Source organism: Eleutherodactylus coqui, chromosome 9 (genome assembly GCF_035609145.1).
Source record: "Eleutherodactylus coqui strain aEleCoq1 chromosome 9, aEleCoq1.hap1, whole genome shotgun sequence".
Taxonomy (NCBI): domain Eukaryota; kingdom Metazoa; phylum Chordata; class Amphibia; order Anura; family Eleutherodactylidae; genus Eleutherodactylus; species Eleutherodactylus coqui.
The window spans coordinates 137,953,149-137,969,178 of NC_089845.1; the positions used below are offsets into that span (position 1 = coordinate 137,953,149).

A 16,030-nucleotide genomic window follows, 5' to 3' on the forward strand; every position below is an offset into this window, starting at 1 on the left:
TTAGATCAACCATCATCATCATGACAAAAAGATACAGTTGGATGATATATCAAATTATCGAGATTTAATGGATATAAACCCCACTACAATGATGATGTAGTGTTCAGTTGAGGCCGACTTTCGGTCACTTTATGGATTATCGTTCTCCATTCTTTCCTACCCATGACCGTTTCTTCCAGTTCTTCCATATCTATGTTTGTATCTGCCTTGATTGTACACAATATAGCTGCTTATTCCTGCACAGAATGTTCTGGAGACCTTGTACAACATCGTACTTGTGTGAGGAGAACTTATTTTGTAATTGTCATTGTATGAAAGAAAACATACAACTTCCTTTTAACCACACAATTCTAAAACCTTGAACTTGGGAAAGTACATAGTCATTATCATTAAGGCATGGGGATAATTGAAGGTAATTATAGGATTAAGTTCAGGATTCATTATGTTTCTATTACATCTGAATTGAATGTTTATGGAGAATAAATTATGCATTCATAAATTCTCATGTGCTGCTATGAAACGTACCTGAGTTTTCAACAAGTTTTCTAAAATACACCAGGCTCTCTTTACACACTCCCTTGCTGCTGTTTGTACCCTATTTTATGTCTGTAAGTTCTGATTTTCAGGTAGTCTTCCACATTTATTCTGTTGCTCTGCTGTTTGCTATCCACTATGAGGGAGGGGGCTTGTAGCAAGCCTAGCATTCTGCCAGTAGTTCACTGTCCTGACTTCCTTGACCTTACTTCCCATTTTACATTGTTTTGTCTATGGTCCAATCAGCAGGGAGGCAGTATCTGAATGTCCGCTTCTCAGATTTCCTAGGATAATTCAGGCATGAATAGACATTATGACCAAAGGTTTTCTAAAATACACCAGGCTCTCTTTACCCACTCACTTGCTGCTGTTTGCACCCTGTTTTATGTTTGTAAGTTCTGATTTTCAGGTGGTCTTCCCCATTTATTCTGTTGCTCTGCTGTTTGCTATCCACTATGAGGGAGGGGGCTTGTAGCAAGCCTAGCATTCTGCCAGTAGTTCACTGTCTTGACTTCCTTGACCTTACTTCCCATTTTACATTGCTTTGTCTATGGTCCAATCAGCAGGGAGGCAGTATCTGAATGTCCGCCTCTCGGATTTCCTAGGATAATTCAGGCATGAATAGACATTATGACCAAATGTTTAGTAAACTGAACCTTTATTGTTGGGCGTCAACAGTTCAGGCTGGTGGATGTGGAGTAATGGTGTGGGGTAGGTTTTATTGGCATACTCTGTGACCGAATGCCATGATGAATTGCTGCGATTATGAACGCCAAAAAAGGGCAATGCACTAGTAGATGGGGGTTTCTAATAAAGTAGCCATTCAGTGTACATGCCATATAATTACACAACTTTGCAGTAGGCTCATTCTTGCTCGTTTCCATATAAAGCTCTGCACTTCTCTGGACTGTGATAATGGGCCAACTTCACAGGCTTGTAAGCAAACAAGGACACTTCTTCTGCAATATGCAAATCACCTTCATGCGCTCTGGACATTTTGTTTTAACTGTAATTATGTTTTCTTTCATATTGCACTTAGCGGCTTCACTCCGTGGCACGACGCATTCTGTGTTTCTCTAATTCTGCTGGATACTGTTCAGAAACAGGTTACTATGGAAATTACAAATTAACTTTTTGTTTGCAGTAGATGAAATAAAGAAAATCTCCTTCTCCAATAAATACTTAATGTAAAAAGGTGAAGGAGTCCAGTTCTATGAATCACTTGCTATATTTTGGCTTTTTATAGGTTTTTCATGATTTCTCCTTTTAGTAAAACCACAAACATATAATATTATTGTGTCTAATATCTATTCACTGAAGAATGTGTGTTTGTTGGTAAAACACGGAAAGCACAAGCAATAAGCTTAGGGTTCAATGAAAGGAACTGAAAAGCCCTCCATTGAATGATGGGTTTCCAAGGTTTCTATATTGTGCACAGATGAGGCTAAAGAGCCTGAAACGGGAATGAATGGCCTGTAAGCAGAGTGACCTGAGTACTCCTATTTGCAGCTGATGGACTGCTATGTATTCTTTTTATGCTATAGTTGCCTGTTACCGTACTTTAGGTGGACTACACCTTTTGCTTAGCAAATGTTCAAACATTCATTTATTTGTACCTTGTATATCTGTGTATGCAGATTGTGTTGCCTTGTACAGAATCACAAAGCTTCTGTGACCTATTTATATGGTTTTGAGCATATTGGAGCACATATTGGAGCAGACTTTTCTTGTACTTTTGGGTCAGGAGAAGTGGACATCTTGGAATTCAGACATGAAGACCTGTAAAGTTCAGTACACTCATGTCAAACACAAGGCCCATGGTCCGAATTCAGCCCGCCACCTTAATTTATGTGGCCCGCTGGCTGGGCATTAAACGTTAAAGGGGTTACCTACGAAGTGCCCACTGGAACACACTGGGATTGCAATGAAAGTGCTGCTCAGGACTCGTAATTGAAGGTGCAGCTCTTACTGAAATCAATTGGACCCCAGCCTACAATGGCAAGGGCAGCTCCTATTATAATTTTAATTATGAGTGCTGGCCACCACATGGAGGTTTGGGTAGCACTTCTGCTCCGACCCCAGTGTATCCCAGCAGGCACTACCAGGATTACCCCCTTAAAGGAATTCTATGCAACCCGCCTGGAGCGAGAGGTCAGTGGATGCATGCTCAGAAACGGCTGCTTCTGCTGCCACTGCTGGAGCGGAGATGCAGGTGGATGCATGTAAAGCATGTAGGGATGCTGCCCGGCCAGAGGCCAATAGAGGGATTGCTATTGGCCTCTAGCCAGGCCGCAGCTCTGGGATTACTATGGGACTACTATGGGGGTCATTATTACTACTGAGACTAAAATAGGGAATACTGTTACTACTGGGTCACTAAGTGCATTTTGGTATTTGCGCAATCAAAAATAGCCTGCGCCTGCATTTTTTGGCTGCTGCGGCATGTGTTTATGTGCGCATATACAGTGCATATTTGTGCATGCAAAAAAGAACGCAGATAGGCTCATTGAATTGGTGCGCAAATGTGCAGTGAATATGCAGGATCACTTTAATGGCCTATTGTGGTACGTAATTTGCACCGAAACAGGTCATGACGCACATGCTCATGTGAACGAATCCATTAAAATCAACTGGTTCTACCCACTGCATATTACACTACGCAAATATACTCATGTGAACGAGCCCTTACTATACAATTACAATCAGCCCTTTGAAGGCAACCATAAGGCTGATGGGGCCCTTGGTTAAAATCATTTGGACATCCCTGGTTTAGTTTGCACCTTTCTGTGCAAAAGAAAACCTCAGTGCCTGCTATCACCTAATCTTGCTGCAGGTCGTTTGCAGTCATTCAAAGGTTTTGGACCACCCGCCTCCTCAGGAATCTGGTGGCAGATGGTGATAGCTTCCTCTTTCTGCCATGTCCAGATAGTGTAGACAGTGTTACTGTAACTTTAAACTTGTGAACTGCTTCCAACTGTATCTTTAGGGACTTTCGGTGCTTTTGCTATCTTTTTGCATTATTATTTTGGTTTGTTCTACCTTTAGGTGTACTGAAACTGTCAAGATAATTGTGCCTTACTTGAGTGTGTAACAATTAAGTATATTGGGCCTCTTAAACCAGTATTCTTTGTGTGCTGATATACTCTATATACAATTGTGTTTTGTTTAGATCAGTTGTGTTCTGTAATTGTTTTCCTTTAAAGGGCAACTTTACAGGGGAAGATACCCCCCATGTTACAGGCTTGGCTATTTCAGGATATACATACACTATTTTACTGGTCTCCACCAATCTACATTATCAGCTTTCTTTTGAATGGGAATGGTCAATAGAATGGAATTTAAACTGTATAATAGATACATTCATGACACGTTTATCTCTAGTCCCTGAATCTTAGTATTTATACTGTGCTATCTAATGGCCCTTTTACATGGGACGACAGTCGGCTTAATGACTGCACAAGCACTGACGTTACCGCTAAGGTTGTTAGCGCTCCTGCAGAGCGTTTAGACAGACAGACTTCACCGCTCGATCGCTGGGTTCTTGCCTGCTTCTCGCTCGGCACTTCACCTTCTACGTGAAGCGCTGAGCAGGGAGCATTTATACGTACCGAGAAGCCAGCGATCCAGTATTAGTTTTTATGCCAATTTAAAGTCAGCGATAACGATTTGCAAACAAATAGCGATTTTTTTTTTGCATTTACACTGCACAATTATCGCTTATATTTGTTTGTTTGAATGAATTTTGAGCAATAATCGTTACATGTTAATGGGCCATTAGACACTCCATAGAGAAAAACACAAACTGCAGTAATGTAAGACGGTCAGTAGACGTCGCTCTTATACGATCCACATTACATGACTATAGGAAACATAATAGAGCTCATAACCGCACAAACTCAAACCTGGGCTATCTGCTTACAACTGCTATGGCCAGGGGCTTAACTATGGAGGATGCAGTTTGCACCCAGGCACAGGAGCCTTAGGGGGCCCAAAGGCCTCTCCTCTCCATATAGCGAGTCCAGTACTATGAATAAAGCATTATAGTTGGGGGCCCTATTACAGGTTTTGCATCGGGGCCCAGGAGCTTCAAGTTACGCCTCTGGCTATGGCTAATATTAGTGCTGAATGTCAACTTCCACTTTTAGTTCTAAATTGCCTAATAGGGTATTTGAAAATGTTTTTTCTAAACCAGGCAGCCCTTTTGTTCATAGAGCAGCAATAGTGTTGATAGAGGTATTTCAGAAAACCCAACTGTGCGCTATATTCTCAAAAGTGCAATATGGTCAGTGCAACATGCGCTATTGTGTATTTATGGCATTGGTTTAGGCTGGCTACCGGGAAGATCCACAATGGCAGCGCCTCTATTGGTCCTGCTGGTCATGTGGCTGATGAGTAAAATCCTGGATTCTTGTATTATTTATACATTGTTCAGTGGGGCAAATTTGCTAATAATTAGAGATGAGCGAGCATACTCGCTAAGGCAAACTACTCAAGCGAGTAGTGCCTTATTCGAGTACCTGCCCACTCGTCTCTAAAGATTCGGCTGCTGGCGGGGGGCGGGGAGCGGCGGGGGAGAGTGGGGAGGAACGGAGGGGTGAGCTCCCCCCTGCTCACCGCCGCAACTCACCTCTCACCTGCGCCGGCAGCCGAATCTTTAGAGACGAGCGGGCAGGTACTCGCATAAGGCACTACTCACTCGAGTAGTTTGCCTTAGCGAGGACGCTCGCTCATCTCTACTAATAATACTTTGCAATAGTTAGACATTACAAACTTAGACTAGACAGCCTTAAAATGCTTCAGATTTATCACAGTGTCCTGCTGAATGATTAATCTGTTGAATCTTTGCATAGTCTAGGCTAACTTTATACCACCTATTGGTTCTAGTAGTTGGCTTGGTTTATGTAAAGAATTGTGCCAATGATGCATTTTGCTCATGTCCTCTTTTCTGTGAAGGAACGCCCCTTTGTTGAATGAGTCATGATAAGTGTCCAAAAGTGTCTACAACACATACTTGTAGTAAATGTGGTGTAAAGCATGTTCAACAGTTTTCTGGTGCAATGTGTGCCCAAAAATTTTTAAGTTTTCTATAAGAATGGAGAGTAGAAATGCGAGTACTCCATACACCAAATATACCTACTCCCAATTCTGTTAGGCTAGGGCTACTGGGGGATTTTGGCCATGATGGAGCTTGCGTAACTCTGTAACATCAAACTATCACTGAGCTCACATGAGTCCTAGTGCGAGTTACAAGTTGCTACAGTTTGCAGCGACCTCAACATCGCAATTATGGAAACACAACATCGTGGTCATAGGAAGCTGCAACGTGCTTTGTAGAGATGAGCGAATATACTCGTTTCGAGTAATTACTCGATCGAGCACCGCGATTTTCGAGTACTTCCATACTCGGGTGAAAAGATTCGGGGGGCCGGGGGGAGGCGTGGCGGAGCGGGGGGTAGCAGCGGGGAACAGGGGGGAGCCCTCTCTCCCTCTCCCCCCACTCCCCGCTGCAACCCCCCACTCACATACGGCGCCCCCCGAATCTTTTCGCCCGAGTATGGAAGTACTCGAAAATCGTGGTGCTCGGGCGTAAAAGGGGCGTGGCCGAGTAGGTTCGCTCATCTCTAGTGCTCTGTGATGTTGCAGCACAACACAACAATCTTGCCCTAAGAATGAAGCAGCAGGGGAAACATAATGTCACCCATCACGCCCGACTAAAAGTGGGTAAAGCACTAGAATCAGGCTGTTACTAACAGTCTTATTTGTGTACCATCATCAGGACCTGATTGGTTCAGGTTCCTATGGTATCACCACTGACAGCCAATCTCTGTGCTGGCCGGGAAAGTTTGTATATAGCTCTGTGAGATCAGAGGCGATATAAGGAGAACACAGTGTAAAACAGCACACATTAACCCCTTCCCCATATTAACCCCCTTCTATTACAATCGCCTATACTATTTAGTTAGTAAATGCTGCCCAGCTTGAGGCCACTAGGGGGATCGCTAATACTACTGGGACTACTATGGGGGTCACTTATTACTACTGGGGCCAATATTGGGGACACTAATATTACTATAGCCACTATGGGGCAACAATGAGGGTCACTGTTACTATTGGGGCCAATATGGGGGTCACTTATACTGGGGACACCCATATAAGGGATACTTACTACTGCGGCCACTATGGAGGTCACTATTAGGCTTTGTTCATATGGACATAAGCACATTTCGGTCATGCAAATACGCCAAAAATTGTTTACGCTGCATTATTTGGCCGCTTTGGTGGGTTTTTGTGTGCTTAAATACACTGCGTATTTGTGCATGCAAAAATAACGCATACGGGCCCATTGAAATGGTGCACAAATATGCGGGGAATACACAGGTCTTACTTCAATGGCCTATTGCGGTGCATAATACGCACCAAAATAGGTAATGCTGCGTATTTTTTCATGCGATCGTACATCACGGGAAAATATATATACGTGCGCACAAAATAATTGCATACATAATACGCTGCACAAATACGCGCATATTTTACTATACAGGCTTACAATTACAATTGGCACTTTGAAGGCAACCAAAAGGCTGATGCGGCCCATGGGGGAAAAGGAGTATGACAGCCCTGGTATAGGTGAGTGTATAGTATAGGGTTAATTTTTAATAATTTATCTAGAAATAAATCACATTCTTAAGGGCACGTTCGCATACAATGGATTTTGTTGTGGAACTGCACCAAAATCTATAGCATATTTTTGCGCTGTGGATTGTGTTGTAAATCCAGGGGCACCAAAAAAAGTTCTGTACAGGGTGCCAATTAACCTTAGGTCAGCACTGCCCTGCAAGTTGAAATTTTGGGACAACCTCATTAATGATCAAGTTTAGGAATCTGTAGGTTGAATTGCAATAAAATATTCAACACCCAGTGCTCATTCTACAGGCATTGCAATCAACATGGTTTAGGTCCTTTGAGAATATACATATTGAACATCTAAGCAGGCCATAATTCCACTGATGGACAATTATGTAGCCTTAGGAAACACCTATAGATCATGGTTTATGTGAATTTAAAGATATTACCTGTCTTCTAGAGGATATTGTGTTATTTGAACACCTACTGGACAACTTGGAGTTATAAACCTTGTTCTGATGAGTTGATTCAGTTTTCCAGGTTTTCGAGTTTTCCTTTGGATCTGCCGGTATGGGATTTAGAAACAGAATTCTTGCGATAAGTCCATAAAGCACAGTTGCTAATGTCATTGGTACAGCAAAAAATATGCCAAAATCAATCAAGTAGATAGGAGAATAATAACTCCTGTTGACTTTATAGCCACAGCTCACCACTGTAGCATCTCTGTAGACAGTCGTGTTGAGGTCAAGTAGAAAGAACCACATCATGCAGTAGAGTGATGTAAAGACCCAAACGAATATGATGATCTTTTTTGCTCTAGAAATAGTGCATAAGAATTGAGCTTTGATAGGATGGCAGATTGCCAGGTATCTTTCAATGGTGAAAGCAGTGATAGAACAAGATGATGCATTAATACCCAAATACTGGAGGAAAGTAATGCACAGACATCCCATATATCCATAGACCCAAGAGCCATAGACACTGTCGGTGATGTTGGGAAGTCCTGCTGCCACCAGGACCATTAGATCAGCTATGGCGAGGCTCACAAGATAACAGTTGGTTGGAGTCCTCATGTGTTTAGTTCTAAGGACTACCAGAACCACCATGATGTTGCCAACAATCCCAAGTCCGCAGATGACAACCACCAGGAAAATAGTGACCACTTGGTACTCCACGCCATTCCATTCTGCGTCTTGGAAAATTGAGCTATTCAGGTCAGTGAAATTCTGATTTTCCATGTTCTCAAGGACCAAGAAGTTTTGAGGTACAAAATCCTTCTTTATTACATCATTTTACAGAAGAGTTTCATTCAATGAATTCCTGTGGTAATAAAATCATGGTTATTATTGTATAATAGGGAATTATATAATTATGTATTTAGCTAATGAGAAGCCAGTCTATCTTTTGAACATTTTATAAGTCTTTCAGTTAGGCCGCCTTCACACTGGCGATAGCCTATCTTGCGTTGCGAGAGTGAGTGAAAACGCACGAAAATGAAACCAATGATTTTCAATGGTTTCATTCTCATTTGCGATGCCTTCACTGCACACTTGCAGTGCTAAGAAAAATCTGTGCTATCGCCCATTGTTTTCAATGGGGCCGGCGCCAGCAGCGCTGGCCCCGTTTAAAGCATAGGGAGTACATCGCGCTCCCATGACACAGCCGTGACAGCTGTGACAGCTATGGCAGGGGATTCCTTCATCCCCGCGGAGACCACGACTATCAGTGGAGAGGATGGTCGGATCGTCTGACCTGTAACTCCAACTGTTTGGTTATCCGCCCTCCAAAGACAGGTGGTGTAGTGTCCCAGAACACCATCCTGGTCCCCTCCATAAATGTCATACATGTTTTGCCCTATGTAGATACACTGTGCAAAGCTTGTCCTTTCATATCAAGTGTGTGTGTTGCATAGCTGAAACGCTTGAGAGGTTAACTCTGATAAAATCATTGCCTGCATGTGCATGTATCAGTCTTTCATGTCATGTAATATGAGTGAAGGTATAAATAGGAGTGCTTGAGAGCGGGAAAGCACTTGAGTCCATCCTCAGGAGTTCAGAGAGAGTGCGAACACAGAGCCACACAGAAGCACCTTCAGCTTCCATTTAGGTGAAGATGGAGGAAGAGGAGAGATATACACCGTAGCGAATGAAGTCTGGATGTGAATGGAGTGAGTCCCAAGATTCTAGTGAGAGAGAGAGAGCCATTCCAAATAGTTCGGTATAGAGGAACCCACCGTACAGGTACCAATTCACACTACAGGCTTTTCCTGTGTGGCCGTCCAAAGTCAGGATCACCGCACAGAGGTACACTACTGAGACACACCCACACGCCTGCAATGTGGGGTGATATTGTTTAAGCCTTCATGTAAATAATTGTGTGTTAGAGAGTCTGCGGAGGGACCCCTACCCCCTTCCACCTCTGGAGTGCTCTCAGTCCAGGAGCGGTACCGTACAGATAACGTGGACTGTAGGACCAGTTTCATCCTGTGTATCCTCCCTGACCTGTGAGCTCTAGTCTACTTAAACTTAAGAGAATTGTACCTGCATTGACTTGAATACCTGTTTGTCAAAGTTTATTCTTCAAGTAAAGTTATATAAAAAAGGAGAAAAGGGTGTTTTTTGACACACTTTTTTTCAATTTTAACAGCAAAAGCAAATTTTGGGAGCCCACATCTGTTATTGAGTTAAGAGTTGAATGTTTCTGCTTATGAGGAAAGTTAGATTGTACTTCACTATAGCTCGTCTAGATAAGGAGATCATCCGGTTGTGTAAGCAAAAGTGACACTACAACAAAATTGTGTATTGTGAAATTGCAAAATTATTAATTACTGAGCGTAATCCAACTATTGCTTCCTGTAAAAGTTGCTGCAATTTTCCTTCATAGCCCTATATCAGCCAACAGTAGGACACAGAATTGATTTATAGCCCTTTTTATATTATAGCAAAGGAGTTTCCCCGGACGCTTTCCTATTGATGATCTATCCTCACGATACGTCATCAATAGTTCAACATGGGGGTTCACTGCTCGGGATCACAGCCAATCAACTGATCCCTGGGTCTGCTGTCATTGCGGACATCACTGGAAGCAGATAGAGCTATTAACATTGCAGCAGCCCGGTTTGGTACTGCAGGCATTGCTCCCATTGAATGCAATGTAATATTGACAGTAATATGCAGTAATATTGACAGCGCTATCTGCTTCTAGCACTGTCTGCATTGACAACAGGCCTAGAGATCAGATGATCAGTGGACACTCTGAGTGGCTCATCCATACTGATCAACTATTGATGAGCTATCATCATGATAGGTCATCAATAGAAAAAGTCCTGGAGAACTGCTTTAAATTGCTGAGGTAGGCATAACCTGCTGACATGAATTTCAGTAACCAGTGTGAACAACTATACAGGCTGCCCTAAACAGCACTAGTATTCTACTAACAGCTCCAGCAGGGTTTGTTTAAAGGGAACAACCTATGCAGTGGAGATGATTCTGTCATTTAACAGTGCCCTTGATATCTCATAGGGTAGCTAGTTGAGGGGACTGGTGAGATGTGAGCCTAGTATGGCATAGTGGGCGCCACTGAGAACTTGCAGGAGATTAGAGACAGACAGTTCTCCAGGAGCTGTGAAAATCAAACTACTAATACCACGTTTCCCCAATAATAAGACCTACCCCGGTTTTTGGAGAAGCTTGAAATATAATCCCTTCCCCAAAAATAAGCCCTAGCTAACCTGCATAAAAAAATCCATACTCACCTGGTGCACGGCATCCCGATGCCTCGCGATGGTCTCTGATGGTGCTGCGGCAAACTGCAGTGTCCTCCGCTCTGATATCTCAGCTTCTTTCTAGTGACGGGGCTTTGAATTCCCCCGCCTCCAGCAAAGCGAGCGCTGTGATTTTATCGAGCGCCAGCCAATCACAGCTGGCGCTCGATGAGCCAATCACAGCCATTCAGTGATGTCATTCACTAAGTGGCTGTGATTGGTTCATCGAGCGTCGGCTGTGATTGGCTGGTGCTCGATCCAATCACAGCGCTCGCTTTGCTGGAGGCAAAGCCCCATCACCAGGAAAAAGCATCAGGACGCCGTGGACTAGGTGAGTAACCCCCCCCCCCCCCAAAAAAAAAAAAATAAGACACGTTGCCTCTTTTGGGGCAAAAATTAATATAAAACAGTGTCTTATTTTTGGGGAAACATGTTAGATCTTCTACAGTAGTTGCAGCATACCTCTAAGATAAAGATAATATAGCAGATTTGCCTATAGCTTTATGAAGAACCACAGGTAACCCTGTATATCATGCTGAGTAGTGTCTATAGTAAGCTTAGCTCTGCTACAAGTCTGTAAGTGTACACTAGGGAGTTGTTAGCTATATCATCGCCCAATAGAATCATTAAAGTTGGAACATTATAAGTCTAAGATAGGAAGGTTTTATGTCTGTCTGGCATAAAATGAAATGTTTGCATGTGTATATGGTCTGATTGTAGTGCATTGTTATTGAGGTATCATAATACATTATATGTCAAGTTAATGTTTGCTAAATCTGTATCACAAGGCAAAAAGGTAGAAATGTACAGGGAGAAATGCAGAACACTAAGTGCCAGATATTACCTGAGGTCTCTGATGCTGAATATTATAGTAGGTCTATAATGTTAGATATTACACAACTTATGGTGCTCATAAGGCAGGTTCGGTGGAGTATGGAGATGTATTTTTTATACTTACCAAACCCCCTGTTCCCTGACTGTTCCCCATTGAAGGCAATGCACAGACAAAGCAATGGACTCAAATCTGCAGGCTGTGCACACAAATTCCCATAGAGATCAACGGGAATGCACACGCACAGCCTACAGAGATGAGTTCACTGAGCTATCCGCATGCCAACTTCCAGGGGTAACAGCATGGAAACGGGGGAACTGGTAAGTATAATAAATAAATCCATGGATTCTACAGAACTTAGTTTATGGTGTTCACAGAGGGTCACGGGCTCCTTTAAATCTATAATGCTAGAATTTATATGGGGTCTATGATGCCAGATATAATTTATGATACTAGAAATTATATTACGTCTATATTGCTGGGTACTATATCAGGTGTATAACAATGGATGTTATGTGAGGTCTATCATGCAGCACATTATTAAACCCTGATGTTATAAGGAGTCTATGATGTTCGTTATTAAATGGAGTCTATGATGTTGGATACTGTATTGGGTCCATAATGTTTGATATTATATTAGGTTTATGGGGCATTTTAGGTTTATAATGTTGAATATTATATTAAGTCTATAGTTTTAGAGATCTTCTTAAGTCTACAATGCTGAATATTACAGTATAATAGCTTTATATTATGTCTGTAATGATGGACATTATGTTTTAATAAGTTTATATTCTGTTATATTATGTCTACGATGCTGAATATTAGGTCTAATAATTATTCGTAGTACAGAGCTGCTACTCCAAATCTTCCTCATTAATAATAGAGGACATATAATCCTTCTAAATCCATGCAATCTTCCTAATTAATGCAGTCAATCTGAGTAGATCTCAATTCATAGCTAGCAAATTAACAATTCCAGCAGTATAATTGATCCTCCTACCTGTCCATGTCCAGGAATCCAAAGTGAAGAGGCAACTTCTTGAGACGCTCTCCAGAGCTGAACACAAAGTGATTCCTTCCCCTTGCAATAAAATGACTTCCCAACTTTTTCTTCTTGAATGAATGGAGAATACTGAGGTACAAAGGATACAAATAAGAGATGAAGTAAGAATTTTGTGCTAGTTTATACCCTGTCACAAGTTCCTCCTGTCAAGCAGAAGAGATTAGTTAGTGTCCCCCTCTGCTCCCAGTGGTGGTAGTAGCAGATATGCGATACGAGGTGGCTGTCTGGCAGATCTTAAGAAGCTCTGTAATTCATTTGATCACTACAGAGGCCAAAGGAATCAAACCCCATTGGCACGCGTCTGACAGTGATGAGGAATAGCTCCCTCCTCAACAGCCCCTACCCTCCACATTCAGCATTCACCAGTGAAATGCAAGTATAATATAGGCAGCAAGAAGAGAGAACATCAGAAATCTAACAAACCGCCTTGATTAATACTACGCTGCCTGAACAAAAAAAATCTGTTCCTAACATTGAAAGGGAGAATTAGTACAAAGCCTTGTATTGTATATAATGACTATACAGTAAGGATCCTGCTAGGGAGCAAATACTACAATATAAACCAAATATTACAATAGAATATTACAACAATACAAAGCTAGTATCACAATCACCTGTCTTTATATAGCACATGCATATAACATCACATGATATTTATTGGGTTCAGTCCCCATTGAGGCTCACAATCTATAGTCTACTATCTGTATGGGTTTTTTTTTTTGCTTTTTTTAAGTGTGGGAGGAAATTGAAGTACCTGGAAGAAACCCACACAGTCATGAAGAGAATATACAAACTCCACACAGATGCTGTCCTTGGTGGGATTTGAACTCAGGACCCCAGGGCAACAGTGCTAACCACTGAGCCACTGTAGTAATAACAATAATAATAATTATTATTAATAATAATAAATATAGCAGTGCCAGTAAGACCGGGCTCACACAAGCACATGTTCACAGCGTATTACACATGTAATAAACTGTACCATACTCTTATAAGATGCCATATTGCCACTGACCTGAATTGTGCAAAGTATGCACGCAAGAAAAATCACAGCATGTTTTACCTTGGTGCGTGTTACATGCGCATGCATGCCAATATAGCACATGGCGATTGGTGGCACGCAGAGAGTATGCAATGTCATGGCGTATTTCCTGCATGCCATATCATGCTCAGCACGTAATGAATTAAGGCTGTCTGAGCCTGGCCTAATATAGTAAACCCATAAGAGTCCATCCACACAGTGCTCCCCATAACTGTGCCAACTGTGAACTGCTCTCCATAACATTGCCTGCAAGATAATAAACTCCTAAGGCCTCATGTCCACGGACTTAAAATCCGCAGCGTTTCTCCCGCACGCGGATCCGCACCCCATAGGGATGCATTGGACACCCGCAGGTAGTTAAATACCTGCGGATGTCATTTTTCCCGTCAGGCACGAATCCACGTGCGGGAAAAAATCCGGACATGCTCCATTTTAGTGCGGGTCTCCGGTGGGGACGGCTCCCGCAGGCTTCTATTGAAGCCTATGGAAGCCGTCCGAATGCGTGGGAGACCCGTACCAGAATGAAAACTCACCTGCTTCGGACGATGCGGTTCTTCCCTTCTTCGCAGCCGGATCTTCTTTCTTCGGCCTGGCGGATGTGCCCGGCGCATGCGCACGGCACGCTACCGGTGTGCCGAGCACATCCGCCGGGCCGAAGAAAGGAGATCCTGCCGCGAAGAAGGGAAGAACCACATCGTCCGGAGCAGGTGAGTTTATTCTTCTTTTTAGGCCTCATGTTCGCGGGGCAGGAGGGACCCGCTGCGGATTCCACATGAAGAATCCGCTGCGGCCTGGTTTTCCCCATGGACATGAGGCCTAACAGTGCTAGCTACAAAGTGCTCCCTATAGCAGCGCCACCAAGGGCTTGTTCACACTAGTGTTTTCTTTAGAGATCCAGTTTTATTAAAAATGAAAATCATCAAACTGAAGTGGAAAGTATTTGTTCCGTTTTACATGCGTCACGCTTACATTCATTTTTCAGTATTTAAAATGGTGGTGGTGTTGGCTCTCCATTGAATGTGGCTCAGTGGTTAGCATTGCTGCCTTGCAGTGCTGGGGTCCTCAGTTCAAATCTCACCAAAGACAATATCAGTTTTGAAAAAGTCAATACAGATGTCACCCAGGTTAGGGTGGTTTCACATGGGCTATAAAATTGCGTGATTTACGTGCAATGTGAGAGTGAGTAAAAATGCAGAATTATGAAACTAATGATTTTCAATGGTTTCCTTCACATTTGTGATATTTTCACTCATGTGATGTTGCGATGAAAAAAAATTGCAGCATGTCCTATCTTTCTGTGTTTTGCATTTGTTTTATCGCCCAGGTTTCCTTTTGGGGCCTCCTTTTTATTGTATCGTAAAGCACGGACTTGTGATTTTCGTGCGATGCGATGCATTTTTAATAGAGATGAGCGAACGTACTCGGTAAGGGCGATTTCGCAATCGAGCACCGCGATTTTTGAGTACTTCACTACTGCAACCCCCCCGCTCACCCACAGCGCACCCGAGTACTTTTCACCCGAGTAGTGAAGTACTCGAAAATCGCGGTGCTCGATTGCGAAATCGCCCTTACCAAGTACGTTCGCTCATCTCTAATTTTTAACATTAGAAAGTGCTATTGACTTTCGCGATAAAATTGCGGCAAAAGTGCGCAAGAAATTCACAAGCGGCAGCGATGTTTTTGTGAGAAAAAGCAGCACTGACGGTTAAAAATTGCCGAAAAAAGACACGATGTTGCTACGATCACCTTAGTCAGAGTTAAACCTACGACTCCAGCACTGCAGGGCTACATTACTAACAACTGAACCACCCCACTTGTTCTTTCACCTGTAGAAAGAGAGAAGGCCAAGAAGAATAAACACAAAGAGAACATAAAAAACCAATACAGATGTCAGCCTTGGTCAGATTTGAACCTGATACTCCAGCACTGCAAGACAAAAATGCTAATGACTAAGCCACCATGCTATTTCTTTTCTCATCACCTTCTTCCTCCTTCTCCTTCTTCGGTCTCCTCCAGCAACAGAGGAGAATAAGAAGAAAATGAAGGAGAATAAGAAGAACATCCCTTCTCCATCTTCTTCAACTTCAGAGAAGGAAGAAGCTTGATGACTTAGTGGCTAGAACTGTTGTAGGACTGGGGTTCTAGGTTCATGTCTGACTATGGACAACATCT

The 16,030-nt window shown here is 42.7% G+C and overlaps 1 protein-coding gene across 4 annotated transcripts in view; it reads right to left on the reverse strand.

Annotated features, from left to right (window-relative positions):
- The window catches only part of TRHR (thyrotropin releasing hormone receptor), a 91,639-nt gene that overhangs the window by 10,740 nt on the left and 64,869 nt on the right, over positions 1-16,030 (reverse strand). For all 4 annotated transcript variants that reach the window (XM_066578549.1, XM_066578550.1, XM_066578552.1 and 1 more), the window contains 2 exons: positions 12,754-12,885; positions 7,608-8,478 (listed from right to left, as the gene is read on the reverse strand). In XM_066578549.1, the coding sequence (XP_066434646.1) occupies positions 7,608-8,396 (789 nt within the window). In that variant the 5' untranslated portion in view covers positions 8,397-8,478; positions 12,754-12,885. The remainder of the gene's footprint in view (positions 1-7,607; positions 8,479-12,753; positions 12,886-16,030) is intronic.